This window comes from Haliotis cracherodii, unplaced genomic scaffold, assembly GCF_022045235.1.
Source record: "Haliotis cracherodii isolate W230 unplaced genomic scaffold, xgHalCrac1.p SCAF_12, whole genome shotgun sequence".
NCBI classification, from domain to species: domain Eukaryota; kingdom Metazoa; phylum Mollusca; class Gastropoda; order Lepetellida; family Haliotidae; genus Haliotis; species Haliotis cracherodii.
Window position 1 is genome coordinate 18,190,378 of NW_027266267.1, and position 17,620 is coordinate 18,207,997.

Here is a 17,620-nt window from a genome sequence, read left to right on the forward strand (position 1 = left end):
TTTTTAGATTCGCCACATAGGTTCAAGTTAATGCTCACTGTTGCAAGACATCCAGAAGCTACGGCCTAAGGTGGAATGCATTACGCGTTCAATTGTTTCTCGTGTTGATGGGTTGGGTACATTTGTACAAAATCCACTATTTATGACCGTGTGTTCATAATTTGTTTTACATTGTCTGAAATATTCAGGATCTGGTGACAAGTTATTGTGAACTAAACTTCATAGACAGGATAATGTGTTTATTTCAGCATATATAAGCACATATGTGTTGCCACAGCATCTATCATATTGACATGAAGTGCATGAAAATTAAAATATGGATTACTGTCGATGATTGCCCCGAGCCTAGCCTCCCTTAAAATGATATATAAAAAGTTACATCTTCAGGTGTAGATATACAACAAATATACAACAAAACAGAGTCTAGATATTTGTACTTGTCAAAAGTCCTTGTGAAACTAAGTCATAGTCGTAATCAATGCATATGACGTTACGCTTAGCGTTACACATAATGTTTGTCACGTCACATTGCCTTACTGACAGTAGTGACACTAGTTGGAGACGTAAATATATTCATGGTGTGAGTGCACAAATATACATTAAACCAAGAAGGGAAGTTTGGAAAGTTATACGTTTCAAAAGCATAATGGACAACTGAATGCTACTTTATACTATTTATGGAAGTGGAAAAGCAGTTTAGAGGTCATAATGGTTGTAAGATATCAGTTTTAATTCATATGCATTCTTAAAAGTATGGTGGGTGTGCAAAGATATAAAAAGAGGCGGGCGTATTAGAAGCGAGTAAATCGTAACAACATCAATATAACCTACTTCCCCATACACGTGTCACACCATTTGCATAATGGTACAAATTGATGAGCAGTGATCATCAAATTTTAAAATGAATTGAAAAATGAACACGTAACTAGTTTTCACAAACTGCATATAAATCGGCTATCAGTTAATTTATCAGTGCAGTTACATATGAGGCAAATATATATAATTGTGAAATTATTTATATATTACCTACAGATATTTGACATAAAGCTCTCTCAAGACAACAAATGGTTGATACTAATTGCTAATATTATCTCAAGCACTTTTACAATAGTAACAGCAAAGAGAACACTCAAACACAAACTAATTCACTCAATTCATAATGTTAATTAGATCGATTTTGGAATATGCCTCTGAAGATAATTGTACCGAATATGATTAGGAGGCTTAGAGAAATAGAACTAGGAGCTGATAGTTACTGACTTAACACATTTTACATCAAGGGAATCGTTTGATATATTTTGAAACTGGATGGGTACCTCGATCATAAATATAGAAGAAGAAAGACTCACATCAGTATGAAAGATAATTAACAATAAAACTCTGTCATACGCCATACGAGTTGCTACCACGATGTACCACTAAATAATACATACGTTATGAATCAGATATCACTATCAGTTTGTGAGACCTACAATTTTTCTGAAAGAATATATATCAGAAAATCTATATATACCGGGAAAAAATAGAATGAAATATCAAACATTTCATCGTTGTCAATGATTAAAACAAATATTACCGTCCATGCTATATCCGAAACAGAATGTTATTACTATGGCAATATAGCTGCTAACATTTTCAAACGAGACAAGTGCACTCATGTAGCAACTTAAATGTTGGTCTGTTTAGAGTAACTGCAAAGGAACAAACATCTGGGAAAGTTTTCTATAACTATACAAATTTTAGACATAGGCGTTGGACTGAAGGAGGCCAAGCAGACATGGATACATTCCCTTATGTTGACAATACTCATGATTATTTTTCAAGTAGTTTATGATTATCTCAAAGAATCTAATAGATTTATAACCTGATCAATGACCACAAAATACTGTATTTATACACTATATATATATATATATATATATATATATATATATATATATATATATATATATATATATATAACTTCACCACAAGTTGTTATTATGTTTTTATGCAAATTGTTTTATGTTTTCAGTGTAGTCGTAAGATTATATTTACAATAACCAATCAATAATGTTGAACAATATTATTGCAAAATGCTAGAGCTTGGATACAGCATTCACAGTTTCAACAGCTTTGCCTTAAGTTTCCTGTCCAGTGGCTTCAGCAGAATCAAAGTGAAAATATCGCAATGATGACAAGAATGGTCCCTTGGAATTTCGGTCCTGATGATGTGACAATGTCACTTTCGCATTTGATAGTAACGTGTTTGACCTTAAGACATTCTGTTGCCTCGCCGGATACAGTGCAGTTGTATGTTTCTTTTCCCCGGTCAGGCTGTACACTATTCACTGGACCACTTCCGTACGCAATTACAGCACCACTACTACTCTGAAACAAAATACATAGTCCTCTTGTTAGTTAATACATAAGGGTTGACGATGTATTTAACAGCATCCTCTTCTGAAGATAAACAGGAGTGATTTCTGAAATAAGCTAATAACGTTCTCCAGAGTATGGGATGAGTTCAAGTTATTGGATATCTTTAGCTCCCTCTACGCTAGCTATGTATTTCATTTTCCTTACAGGACCAAGGTGCTTGAATTTAGCATTCGACACATGAGGACAAACTTGTAAAGACATCTAACATTGTTTTCAACAGACTAAATGTCCTATATATTTGAGGAAGAAACAAATTATCGTTTGATGTCATTTCTAAACATCAGTCTGGTGTAACTTATACCTTAATCTCTACTTCCAGTGGAAATGTGTTTCTTGATGACACACCAAAGCAGCTGACATTGTGCATTCCTCCATGTGTTTCACAAGTGCCTTGCAATGTGCCAATATCTGACATAAAACATACGTCAATAAGTACAAGGCAATCTATTTCTGGATTCCCTAATCACATGTGGATTGCATGTTTCATATAGATTTTTATCAAGTGACCTTTCAAAAGCAATATCGATAATGTAAGCATAACAGGACGTTCAAGAGGAACCAATATTCATCTAGAAGAGTGTGCATTTTCTTAAACGAGCAAATTACCTCAAATTAATATGCTGTAAATATGAGCAGTGTAATACATTTTGCAAATATTGTATCTCACACATAGGGATTTAGAACCAAATGCAATATCAGTATATAAGTTACTGCCACAGGAAATCTATTAGGGTTCTGTATATTATTTATATAAAAGACATATATAGCACACATTCTGTTATGGTTATCTAACAACAGTACATGATTCAGAATATAAACATTTAGCACGTTCAGAATCATCCGACCAGTTACAATTTGATACGTTTTTCAAATAACGAACAAGTAAATGCAAGTAGGTATTCAGAAAACAGATATGAGTATATAATACCAACATTACCTCTTTGGTGAATGTAACAACTCTTTGGGGGGCCAGAACCATCTTGACATTTCCAGAGGCCACTGTGTTTATTATAATCAAATGATTGAATAACCAACTTTGCCGAGTTATTGTAATAAGATCCACTGTATCCTCCTTTGTCAGGATTAATACATTCACATGTTCCATTTTTGTCACATACCAGTTTTTGATCTTCGTCGATTGCCCATATGATACCTGAAGAAAGCATTTTATTCCAGGAACAACTTAATTGATATGCTCTTCCAGGCATTGCATCGCAGTAGTTGCCACAGCTAATGTGTGTAACGTTGAGTCCTAAAATACGCAAAACAGTACGTAGTCATTTCGACATGTTCCACACATTGATGAATGTTAAATAATTAAAACACATTTCCTGATAGATAAAAGAGACAATGTGAACACTGTTTCTACCGTTTTGAGAAATGTACTGGAATAGCCATAGAGTCTGGACATATATTTAGATGAGACACTGATGGCAATAACACAGTAGTATCACATGCATTCAATTGGAAGAGAGCTAGACTGATTTGAATTGCCTGCGTTTAATAACAATGGACTAACTCATACAAATGCACCAAGAATCTGTGACAGTTTCATACCAAGATGGAAGAGATAGATGGAACAATCTCATCGTATAAGAAATGGCAAGTCTGATGTCCTACATATGATTACATCACATCTTCATTAGATCACATCAACCTGAGATAGAGCACCACAAACAATGCTAATGTGTTTAATTTGTTAATAAAGGTCATACCTTATTTATATTAATACGTGTACTAACCTTGTACTGTCAGAACTATGATCAAGAGAACAAGAGAGGTAACATGCATCTGAAGTAAATATAAATACACATACTCAATATCAAAATGCACCAAAATATTCACCACACATTGTACAATACAATATACATCCTGTACATCAAATTCCATAACTACTGATGCAACTCTTACTTCATTTTATGAAAACCATTATCAGATTGATGAAAATATAGCATCATATATCCTTTGCTATTCTCCAATTAAGTCCATGCTTCACCAAATCTTAAAATAAAGGTAACCACAAGCATGTCAATAATCAAAAGAAATATCTGCTAAAAGCAGAGTCCATTTACAATTCCGATTATATCATAAGCATATGTTTACGAATCACTATCAAATAGTGATGATACTATACTGTCCCTATACTGATACTATACTGGCATCCGTGCTGCCAATAGATGTTAGTAAATATTCAGATCATTATTATCAAGTGGAAACGATGAAAAATACATCACCACTTGTATGTTTGTTAACACTGAAAATGTTTAACTCGACCAATCAGTAGTAATAAATGATATGTTGATATTTCCTGATGAATACTCTGTTTAGTCGATTCTGAATGTATTGTCAACACCGACCGAGCAAGTTTGTTGTCGTGCCCTAGTTACATAGAGGTCACCTGGTGATATTTCAGATGAGTACTGTCTGTCGTTGTTTGTGGTCGTCGGAAACGACTGCATCAAGAAAATCAAATGTTGGCATAGGCCAACAACATTGACGGGTAGATCTGTTGATTTTAAAATGTCCGTTTTTTACCTTTCGTCAAGGATCTGTGTACGCAGTTAATTTTAACAGTTTTCCTCCGGATTAAGAATATTAGTCCTGTCTTGCCTTTTGCGGTTTGACGTACAACATCGATAGAGGGTTTAGTTGAATTTACTTCATGACAGCAGAGCTTGTTTTACGAACACAAAAATAGATGATATTTTGCAATATTTCCAATTGACATTCTCTTAACTGTGTCCCTTTGAACAATGTTTTCTTCCTTATTCTTAATCTTAGGAACAAACTGTCGCCTCTAATCATACAATGTCAATGACTTAAAAATGTTTTTCGTGTCGATTTCAAGGATACAAAAGATAATTCAAAGTTTCAATGTTTAGATAATTGAAACACAACTTACCCTTGGCATTTCTACAAATCAAGTCATGTATTGCTCAACAGGAAATAGATCGTCGTTTCGGGAGTCACCGTTTGATATGACCTTAATTATATCCCGTGAGTTGAAGAAACAGTTGTCTTATAGAATACTTCCAAGCACTGGAATCACTAGACGTGTCCATTCGAACATGCACGAAGACGGTCACAACGCTAAACATCAGTAAACCCAAGGACAGCTGTAATGTCGTAGTTTAAATCCATGTTACATGTTATCACATGTCTTGCGCACCCATAAATAAACACGAGTCACAGCTTTAGTGTCGTGTGCAGTGATCAGAAAGGGTGTGGTTATTACGACTGTTTTACGACTTCAGTCGGTGTGCATTTGGGCATAAAGGTAATAAGAGGATTGTTAAAGAAAAACAAAAGCATTCAATGTTTGACAGGCCATGTTTAATGTTACACCACTCGGCTTCAAATGCAATCGTCCTCAACTACTTCTACTACTACAACTACTACTTCTACTACTGCTGCTGCTAAGAGAAACGTTGTTTATACAAATGCAAACGGAAGCGTTATTTTGAAGTTTAAACCGGATTCCATTCGAATCGCTTCGCTTATACGTGCCTTCGTAAACTTAGCCACACATGTGTATAATTTTTTATATGCATGTTGGGCATAGCTTTGAGATGCAGCTCTGCACATCCATTGCTAGCTAGGTTACTCGTGCTCGTGGCTCACAAAGAAATGATATCAGATATTCCTGATAAGGATAAATGTTCATTTTAGTTACTGTTCCTCTTTCGGCATTTGTTAAGTTAGACGCAGGACAATAATGCAAGGGGCGGGATAAATGTGTATTTCTCTGTTGCGCAACACTACATGAGGGAGGAATGCACATGCCTGTGTGCATAAACGGATGCTCTGGAAATAAACTCGGTAGGTTGGATTCTAAAGTGCTGTATCTGGAGACTGGTAAGGATACTACTCGACATTATTCAGCATGATTAAGGACAGGATAGGACATGCTAACCGAGATTTCTTTCAGGAATAATCTTTGTTTGAACATATCTCTTCTATTTACCTGGCTTCATTTACAGGAGGAATATGTGCACTTGTGGTGTTTATTTCAACGTTTTAAATAAGTATACCTTGTGACCATTACATTTACTTCATTACAACTGCTCAAGGGTGTTCGCTAGTCTACATTAAGGATATTTCATGTTTAGCTCTCCTGTCTGAATAAGGGCACTCTAATTTGTTCAAGAGTCACAAATACGTTTTTGTCGAATATACATTTTCTGACTTTTGATCTTTTATTTACCTTCATATTACCTTTGCAGTTTTTGGCCGTATTTAAAGCTGAAATATATCATGGACATTTGTTTTACAATTCTAATAAAATGTGGTACTTTTTTTCAGTTTAAACACATTCATGTTCCGTTCTTTGCGATGCCTTATTTTTTTTTTATCTTTATTTGACCTTTACCCTTTGACATTGTGTGTCTCTGCTAAAAATGCCATACTCTTTTTTTTTCATTAGATTTGTGTGTCAGTCTTTAGTCCTCTGTGTTTTTTCAGATACTATTTGAATATCAATGATTACATGCACTGGTTATTTGGTTTTTTTTTACATTTTACATTCTTGACTATGTACACACCAGTGTACCTAGGGTGCCGTGCAGTATTACTGCGTTTTGAATGCACGGACAATCAACTGCTCTTGATGACCGAAAGTTCGGCTTTTCAGACATGGCTGAAGTGTTGAGCCTGAAAGCTAAAGAAGTCTGGCCTCATTCTCTGATCAAGCTCTAGGAATTCTTTCAGAAAATCACTGGACACATAGAGTCGAAACCTTAGGAAGATGAGTAGGACTATTATGGTAAAATTTATTTCTTCTAATCAACACCAATACTCTCCAAATGATGAAGCTTTTGCAAAAAAATCTCCGCTTTTAGACTGAAAGGCTCTAATTATAAGAATTGATACTTTCGTAGAATGATTAGTATTACAATTGAGTTGAGATTTAAGCATAAAATTTGAAGAGGAATTAAAACAATATACATATTACAAAAATAAAGCTGAAACATTTTGTGAATGATAATTATTACAAAGTGAGGATAGAATATATGGATGAACAACTTTAAAAACCGGAAGTTGTTTTTCAATTTATCATATAATAAATCATTTGTCTATCTATATGCCTTATCCTTTACATAGTACTCCAATATATAAATATGTGTCTTAAAAATAATTAATTCACCACAATCTGCACCCTCTGGCCACTATTGACGTTGTTTAGAATATAAGAATCTTAGAAACTGCTTTCCTTAAAGCTGCGATACGAATGATGTGCTACTACATAACAAGAATAAGCATATTTACTGTGCTATTATTCTGTGCTCCACCATCAACAAAACCACATTTCACAGCGAAATTTTCTTTCTGTTGTTGATTCTCCTTATCATACAGTTGTGGTGTACTAGACTGTTTGTGTATGAAATAGCGACGCGGCGCCTGCAACGCGCGGACCGTCTATGGGCTATTGACAAGCCTGAAAGTCAGTTGGAAAGTCGGCCAATATGTTCAATGTTTCGCATTCTGTGATATGCAGACCATGGAACAGGTGTCAACTAACGCAAAATGCCCTTTACAAATCGTCATATTGCCGACAGATGCCGATGGTGTGCACAACGTGGAAACAGTAATCGTTTTCAGATGAGTCCCGATTAAGTTTGCGCTTCCTTGATAGGTGTGGTCGTGTCTGGTGACCTCGAAATGAACAATAGAATGTGAACCTGAGACCTCATGACAGATTTGTCGACGGATCAGTTGTGGGGTGGGGTGGCATTAATATGACTGTGCGAACCATCCTTCTTGTTGTGCAGGGGCGGTCGGGTAGCCCAGTGGTTAAAGCGTTCACTTGTCACGCCGTTGATCCGGGTTCGATTCCCGACATGGGTACATTGTGTGAAGCTCATTTCTGGTGTCCCCAGCCGTGATATTGCTGGAATATTGCTAAACGCGGCTTAAAACCATACTCACTCACTCACTCACTCATTTTGTGCAAAGGAGTCACTGGACAGTACTGACACCCTTCGTGTACGTCACCAAAACGATGACCTTGATCTTTGTCCGAAATGTTATAGACATGTATTTGAATAATATCAATTGCGTCCAGAAATGAACATCAAGAACGTTATAGCTGGTCAGGTGTTCCCCAACAGCATTGACTGACTTTCTGATGTGACACGCATAACGCCAGCATAATCTTTCGAAAACAAATCTACTACTTCTTCATAAAAACTGTCATCGTTATCTTTTCTTTTTGGGGGGTAAACATATGACACTATGGTGCTAGCTAACATAAGAGACATCGATGATTGTGAGACTTCCGACTGCAATTGTTATATATTGGTTTGCGTATGATATTGGTAAGCCTTAACATGATAAACATGAAATTATGACGAAAAGCAGTAACAATGATAAGAAATGACGTTTCCGTTCCTTTAACGAATCAGATGGGCCAGGCAAGCATTCGCCATCTAATCAAATAGTCCCCCCTAGACGATATGATGCTGTCTCAACTTCTGAGTGCCCTGCTTGTGATGCCGTTTGCATCTTGTTCAGGTAAGTTGAAATTTTACACATAAAAATCGGGTCAAACGAAAGTATACTCCCATATTTCATGGCGAAAAATGAAACGAGACATTGTTATTCGAGCGTAATGTATTTGATACAGGTATCATAGTTGTAAGTGTTTAACCTTAAGTTTTCATTGTATCAGCGACCGTTTTCAGCCTAGTAACGTCTCTAAAACGTTTATGTTCTTCTATCGGGAATGTTTATTATTACCCAGGCTTTGAGTCACAAGCAAGAGAAATTTCACCTTCTCTCTTCATTTGTTGCGTAACGTGACATTTCAAGTATCTAAACAAATACCGCCGTGATATTGCAGGAATATTGCTAAAAGCGGTGTTAAACAATACTCACTCACTCTAAGCAAATACGATTAAGAACAATGCTAGTGGTGACGTTTCCATTGCCTGATTGCCATTAAGGATTAAGATTTTACGTCCATTTTCAATTTGAGGAAACGTTATAACTTTTCACCTAGATGTTACATTGAACGGATCATCGGAATACGCAGTCCTGTCGAAGCCGTTCCAGTTTACCTGCACTACAACCAATTCGTCTCTTCCAAATCTTCTGATCTTCAAAAGGAATAACGACATTGTTTGTACCGTGTCTTTAAAGCGCTGTGGACAATTTAGCGCTACTCCTGGGTATATATGTGGCTGTGGGTCGAGTGGGGAATATTACATGACCATCACCATGATCAGACTGCGGGACAATGCAAGTTGGGCCTGTCAACATAAAGAAAAGAGTGAAAGCCTCTTACTTCCTGTCTACTGTATGTATGGGGTATATTAATTCATATACAGGGTTTCTTAATGGCAGCTAATCATCCAGTACACAGAAGGGCGTCTAGCATTAACTTAACATGTGTCTCTAATTTTGGCAAGGTATGCAAATGTCTACGTAGTTTCAAAATAAATAGGAAACAATTCTTAAAGTTGTTCATTGCATATTAATGACTATTGTTGTAAATATGTATGCTATATAAAGATGAGTAAGAATATTAGTTTGCGTCATGTATTTTCTAATTAGCTATAGCTAATTACTTGTTATTAAACTTGTTATTATGTTAATATCTACCAGGTGCGTTGAACGTGATGCCCAATCCAGTGTTAGACGTTGTGTAATATTACTGCAAGTACACCTCTACATGTGACTAAAAAAGAAAGCATATGAGTGCAATGTATTCTGACATACTGTGATGCTAATGTGATGACGTAACTTATGCTTGGGCATAGGGCAAGACAAAGGGTATTGTAGAACATGATCTTCAGCTGGTCTAGGTTTAGTGTCTGGTGGTGAAAAGGCCATGTTTTATGTAAATTGATAACGGTGTCGGTTATTTTATTGTAATTTGGATATAGTAAATTGCATTCGTTATTGATGGCTGTTGTTTTTCGAACTAGGTTGGCTGATTTTAGAATAATTTATTTATACAGTTGGACCTGTTGGAGTCAACATATCTGGAAACAATCAAGTTATTGCCACTGAAGACCTAACCCTCATCTGCACAACAACCAGTTATGTCAGCCCCATCCCGGTCTTGACCTGGAGGAACTCCACAAATGGGTCTGTCCTCTCTGGTTCCAGTTCAGTTCCAGTGGGACCAGCACATGATGGGGGCTATGTCTACAGATCCACCTTGATCCTCACTACCCAGTGGTATCAGGATAACAACACTATCACGTGTGAAGGTAGCAGCATAAAGACACAAGACAACGTCTCGGAGTCAGTCCTCTTGGACATAACATGTAGGTAGCCTTACCATGAGGTACAGAGCGAGGTAGATATTACTATAGGTTAACTATTGCAATTCCGGATGGGAATGGAACAAGACAATCACATATAAAAAAAAAATTCAAAGAAAAGGAATGTGTTTAATCATTGGAGCATACACTGGAAAACTATTCATTCAGACGATTCCCATACTAAAGCACTGAGATAGACCTGATGAACATGATCCAGGTTTAAAGTTATGATTGTGTTTGTAGTTTTGATCAGTATCGCTTTTTTGCTTCAGATCCCCCTCAAAACAGGCCAAGCATATATGGTATTGAAAACACTCCGCTATACGAAGGGGACACCATAACACTAATGTGTCGCGTGACTGGCGGGAGACCTGTCGTCAGCAAAATCATCTTTACCTGTCCTGAAGCCAGTCAGAATTCAACAACAACAAATAACGGCAGTGACACAAGAGTCACAAGCCTTACTTTTTCCGTGACGAGGAAACTAACATCTGAACATTGTCTTTGTTCTGCTGAACATTCAACCGGGAAATATCTACTTACCGCCAACATTACTAAAGATGTATATTGTTAGTATGTATGTATGTATGTATGTATGTGTATGTGTGTGTGTGTGTGTGTGTGTGTGTGTGTGTGTGTGTGTGTGTGTGTGTGTGCGCGTGCAAATTTCAGATTTGCGAGTGTCATTCGTGTATTCGTGTCCCAGAAATGTCATTTGGAACCGACCGCGTTAAGGTTGTGTTGTTGTTTTTATAAATCTGGGATTGAGAAAGAAATATTGTTGTCATGAAAAGTATTTCCTTCCGAAATATTCAAAGTGAAATTTCCAATGTAACACCGTTTTTAAAATAATCACATTGCAACACACTCTCTTTTAGTCCATTCAATTTTGCATCTATTTTACAGATCCCCCTATTATAGGTACCGTGTCCGTATTTCCGACTCTACCTTGGGTGGAAGGTGGGAATGGTTCCCTGACGTGTGTCCTCAGTGATGTTGGTAATCCTGAAACGACATACAGATGGTACAGAAATAACATCACAATTCTCAACACCAATCAAATTTGGCCGTTGTCAGCCCTGAAAGACTCAGATGATTCTATAGATGTCAAGTGTCAAGCTGAAAACCAATTTACAATTGACAAACATCTTTCTTTGGAATCTCCGCCTGTTACTCTCAACGTCTTTTGTAAGTGTTGCATTGAAAACATATTGATTTGTTGTATATAAATGAAACAACTGACTTATGAATGTTGTACTCTCGCAAAAGTCACTATCACATTTACACGTTAATTGATATATATCTGTTCAAGTAAATATTTGTCCTAAACTGCAAAAATGAAAACATCACGTTTTAACGGCTATTCTGACGATAAACAAATCAAACCATAAACATGTGTGACATATAATATTGCAACACTCATGTATTGTTTTATATTTACCAGTTTCTCCGCAAGTTGAAATCTCCCCGCCTGTGAGAGTCACGGTTATTGAAGGGACACCACTCAGTGTGAACTGCACATCTACGAGTAACCCACCAACACCACCAACGGGATATCAGTGGGCGTTTGAGTCGGGCATTGAGTTTAATGGGTCATTGCTGTTCATATCTAATGTCGACAGAAGCGATCATGGAGAGTACACGTGCAATGCTACAACACAATCGGGGTCGTTTGGAACAATGTCTGGTTCAGAAACGATTGATGTTATTGTCAACTGTAAGTAAAAACACTTAGCCCTTGCCCAAAAACGCTGTTGCCATATTAGTGCGCTGTGAAGTAGAACTGAAGCTCAATCACTGATGTATCAGAGCTGATTACTCATCTGCATTAGAGTCAAGGTCTTTTGGGAAATTCTGAATACAAATAACTGTTGACCGGAAGCCTATATATTCTTCACAAAGTAATTCTGTTCTTCACAATATAAGTTGAAACTTGACACTTTTTTATGGATAACATCTTATCTAAGTCTTTGTCACGACGTTTCAGAGCTACTTCTTGTTCCTTCATAATGTGAATGGTGAGTAAATGCATCGAGTTCATATATATGCACTTACACAGCAAGGTCTCGACAAAGAAATAAAACGTTGCTATCCATAAAAAGTGTCATCTATTCATGGTTTTCCAACTTCTTAAATACTTAGCAAAGACTTCAAGAGACAACACCTCTTAAAACTATAGTACGTGTTACCCTGCCAGACGCTCGGCATTAAGGGGATAAAATGATACACTGGTCGGCCCGGAATCAGTGCCTGCGTCAAGGTTAAACTTCAGCATGATATCTCAGAGGTCTAGCACTACAAAAGCAGGTTTATTTCGGACTAGTATAGACAACCACATGCACACAAATAAACTCGCCCATAGACAAAGAAACACGAACTAGAGCGCATCTTTTAACCCCATTTCACTTCCCCTCATAAGCCAATTTAGATATATCGCTTTCATCTAACGATTTGAGTATAGATTGTTTATTTATTGAAAGGTGCTATGATCAGATTCTTCCACAATTGCTATTTTAAAGACATCAATTGAATGTGAGTTCATTTTGGTTGTTTCTTATCTTATTCCGTGTGTCGTCATGTATGATAATGGTTGTTTAATAATGAAGAAGAAGAAGATGTTTCATGTTCTTGTCCTAGATGCCCCTGACGTATCAGGGAATAACGTCACACAGCATGAGACAAAGCGAGCTACAGTAAGATGTCAAGCTGATGGACGACCCGGAAACTTCACTTTCACTCCTTTTGTACACACGTGGAGGGGCCAATTTATACGTAATGTCACAGGAACGAAAACGGGAGGACAATATGAGAAAAGATTCGCATCGCGTTTTGAAGACTCTGGCATGTACGCATGTGAGGTGACCAATGGAATAGCTGACATACAGGGGGGAATTCAACAAGTTGCCAACATATCAGTACAAATAAACGGTGAGTTAGAGTAGCCTTAAATATGAAATGTTAAACCAGGAAGAGTGTATTTGGACATATAAATCGAGGTGAACCTGACACAAAGACACCTGAATGGAGTTTGGTTTATACGAAGTAAGTTACACATGCGCTTTCAACTATAAAAAAAATGTCGATGCTCTTGCAGTTGTTATAAACAAAAGTGATTTCGGATCCGGAATATCAAGTTGGAATTTTGTGATTTTTGTTGTTCTCTATATCAGTCCCAAAGCCTGCTAGGTGCAATCTGCTATATTTTTCACCAAAATCGCAACTCCAATTGGCTGTAAACTCAAGTAGTTTTTAAGTAATGGTGTGTCTATTGTAATGATACTAATAATAATAATTGTAGCCTCCCCTAAACTCACCGTTGGAATGAGGAGGGACGAACGTTTTGGCAAGGAGGTAGGGGACAGCGTGACGCTGTTCAGGACGTTCTACATCCAACCGAGGTACACAAACTACTCCTGGCTTAAAGGAGAACAGAGACTGTCCAGCAGAACGCACGTTGTTGAGACCCCCGTACAACTTGATATATACGGGGTTATAGTCGAAGACATGGGCTTTAATTTTACCATCAACATTGGTGGTTTTGATAGCAAGCTTGACACAGGACGATATGCATTAACGGTGTGTAACGTTATCAACTGTCAAGCAACCACAATTGTTCTTGTGGTTGCAGGTAAGTTTGTCATCACTTCATTTGGATCATATTTGATGTATTATTAGTAATGAATTCGAATTTCAAATTGATAAAATTGATACATTCTTTTAGTTTTTGTTTAAGCATAAGCTTTGGTGATTATTTCAAAATATACGTAACTGATAAAACGTTTGAGAAACATGTGTGTTTGATTACATGTCTTAACGTGGTGCTTGTATGTTTATGTCTATATTTCACTCCTGGGATTGAACCAATATATAACTTTGTACTGACATATTCTGAGAGGAAATTGAATTTTGAATAGCTTGACATGTAATGGCAACGATAGATAATCTACCAATACAGTGTTCATCTTGAAACAAGAAATATGATACATCAATGTGTTATTTGTATAAAATTGCGTTTAGAATTACATTAAATTAAACTTAAAGATGTACAGTGTTATGACACTTGGGTATTTGTTACGCTTGTTAATCCAGCATTAATCGATCATAACTAACAAAAGGAAATATTCGCAAACTTGTAATATGTTCATCTGTTATCGTATAGTGTCAAAACAATTTAAAATAATTTTTTGAGTGATAAAATAACAAACTTGACAGATATGCTTTTATCTTTAAGGAGCCCCCGATCAACCCACACAATTCAGAAGTCTGGAAAACGTATCAACAAATGCTGTATGGTTGTCATGGCAACCGAGGTTTAACGGAGGTTTCCCTCAACAGTTTGTGGTAGAGTTTCGCAAGTGGGGTTCACAGGCATGGACGTACTTCAACACCTACAGTGATACAGGGGCTAAACAAGTGGTGAAAGTAGACAACCTGCACCCGGAAGAAACATACGAGTTCCAATTACATGCCATGAATACCAAATATGAATCCGAGGATCGTGTTTCACTTAAGGCTAAGACACTAATGGGTAACTACGGTCTGTTGTAATGACATCATATTTAAAATTTTACAAACATAATGAGCTATTTATTTTGAGCTTCCAATTTTTATAACATATCAGGGGAATTATAATACTCAATATAAATGTACTCATCAAAGTTAATTACATTGTAGAATGAATTTGCATTTTTGTTTGTAACAGTTCTCATTATCGTTATTTTAAATTGAATTCAATTGGTTTCATTTTTCACAGATGCACCAAACCATGAGACAACAGCTGATAGAACACTAATCGTGGGTGTGGTGGTTCCTGTACTCCTATTGGCCATAATCACAGGTGTCATTACCGCAGTGCTATGGAAGAAGGGATGCACGTGCGTCAACACCGAAAACGGTAAATAATGTAATCCACATATTTGTAACTCCAACTGTCACTGTATGGCAACCTAAATTGAGTGTATTTTATTAATGAATACACATCTAATTCGGAGTCTTTTATGTAAAGTCACCTCACATCTAAAGAAGCCTCCTTTGTTGAAGAAATGTTGTCAAGTTAGACGTGTTACTTAACACCTTATTTCAGAATCTTGGAAACTTGAGCTCATAACTAAAAATACATGTGGATGCAAATGATGATTTCAATGTCTGTAACATATTTCGTCTTTTACAGAACATATGCCATCCGAAAGGTAAACCTTTTAAACAGCATCTAATATTGAAGATAAAGCGGTGATGAGCATGGGCTTATTTAGCCTCATGTTTGGTCAGATGTAATCATATATCTTATTTACTTGTAATTCGAGAGTGAAACTAAAAAAAACATTTGTGCTGATATATTATCTGAGACGTGTTATTTGTCAGGTCGAGATGTCTGGAAATGCGAAAACTTCAATTTAACGATGTTTCATTACCTGCATATGTCTTGTGGTTCTAGCGTTCAATCAGAGGACAATGGGAGCACACCCTATATCTACATTGGTAAATACCTTGTTCTCTATTTTTATTGAAAACATATTTCAACTGGACTCTGGTAACACCGACTCATCTGGATGATAAACATCGATAATGTTTAACGTTTGAAATACATTTCCACATGGAAGTTTGTATTCTGATTCGTGTATTTGGATTCAATATTGAAGAAATCATTATCATGTATGTATTCTAATTATGAAATATATTGCAAATGGCAGTTTACTTCAAGAAACGTGGCGTTAATGGTTACCATTTGTTTATAGACGACATCCCAGTGGCAACTTCGAAATACTCACACTTACAAAGACCTATCACTGAGAGCTACACAGAGCTGGAGATAACCAGTCCAGGTATATTAAACCATCGTTTTTAACAAACACGTCTTCGACATGTTGATGCAATAGTGGATTATGTGATGCTGTTACTGATGTTTTAGAAATATAGGATAAAACCAATCTTGTCTCACAGGATGAGAGGCAACTTTAGATTCGTGAACAACTTTTGATGTTGAATGTAATTAATTTGAATGTAATTACTGATGATCATTCAAAGAGGCACTTTGAGAGAATTGTCATTGATAAGTAAGTTGCAGCAGCAGTGTTATGTCACACATTGTAGACACGATTTCTGATGTCACTGACCATCGCTTTGCGAACAAGTGATGAAGGGGGGAGTGAGTGAGTACGGTTTTACGCCGCTTTTAGAAATATTCCAGCAATATCACGGCGGGGGACACCAGAAATGAGCTTCACATACTGTATCGAACCCGGGTCTTCGGCGTGACGAGCGAACGCTTCAACCACTAGGTTACCCGACCGCCCCAACAAGTGATGAAGCAACAACTAGTATTGTGTGTTTCGCACACGGTGTAAGATGTAATCATGCATATATATTTTTCAGACAGCAGTGAGTATGTGCCCCCATGTGAACCTGAAGATCGTATATACTCATCTGACGGTGATATTCCAACAAACGGAGAGATGCTAGCGTTATCCCACGTTTCAGACGGAGCTCAGGACAATGAATACTATGAATTCATTAATCAACTACCGGAGAAACCTGCTGATGTTATGGAATAAGGTAAAAAAACATATATATACTCAGTTATGCATTAGTGATTTTGGGTGTGCTGCATGTTCACACCATTATCCATCGGCTTAATGTTTTATTCCAACATAATGTAGGTCGTACTGGACATGCTTTCACTTTTCGTGAATACCAGGTCATCACTAAGTTTCAGTGATCCATTCATATAATTTTCACCGCTTTTTTGTTTTTTTTTACGCCCAGTCGAATCTAGTTTGATGTATAACTGAGACTGGTTATTCTCTGGCGTTGACGTTTTATATTTTCTATATGGAGAGAATGCACCATCCGATAGTTTTAATGTGCCTAGTGGTCCTGTCTTGTTTTTTTCGGGTAAATTGACTTACCTTTGCATGTATTTGTGACGGGTGCCA

The 17,620-nt window shown here is 36.8% G+C and overlaps 2 protein-coding genes across 2 annotated transcripts; one reads left to right on the top strand and one right to left on the bottom strand.

The window, feature by feature from the left end:
• Positions 1 to 1,965: 1,965 nt before the first annotated feature.
• On the bottom strand, positions 1,966 to 5,580 carry LOC139457601 (uncharacterized). The gene is made up of 5 exons (XM_071238961.1): positions 5,324 to 5,580; positions 4,164 to 4,212; positions 3,359 to 3,673; positions 2,723 to 2,829; positions 1,966 to 2,370 (listed from the first exon to the last, which is right to left on the bottom strand). The coding sequence occupies exons 1-5, from the start codon at positions 5,330 to 5,332 to the stop codon at positions 2,152 to 2,154; spliced, it is 699 nt and encodes a 232-aa protein (XP_071095062.1). The 5' UTR covers positions 5,333 to 5,580; the 3' UTR covers positions 1,966 to 2,151.
• Positions 5,581 to 7,098: 1,518 nt separating this feature from the next.
• LOC139457136 (cell adhesion molecule CEACAM5-like) lies at positions 7,099 to 17,239 on the top strand. The gene is made up of 10 exons (XM_071238565.1): positions 7,099 to 7,183; positions 8,823 to 8,931; positions 9,419 to 9,715; positions 10,380 to 10,691; positions 10,961 to 11,257; positions 11,595 to 11,876; positions 12,133 to 12,405; positions 13,326 to 13,616; positions 13,987 to 14,316; positions 17,061 to 17,239. The coding sequence occupies exons 2-10, from the start codon at positions 8,874 to 8,876 to the stop codon at positions 17,237 to 17,239; spliced, it is 2,319 nt and encodes a 772-aa protein (XP_071094666.1). The 5' UTR covers positions 7,099 to 7,183; positions 8,823 to 8,873.
• The last annotated feature ends 381 nt before the right edge of the window (positions 17,240 to 17,620 follow it).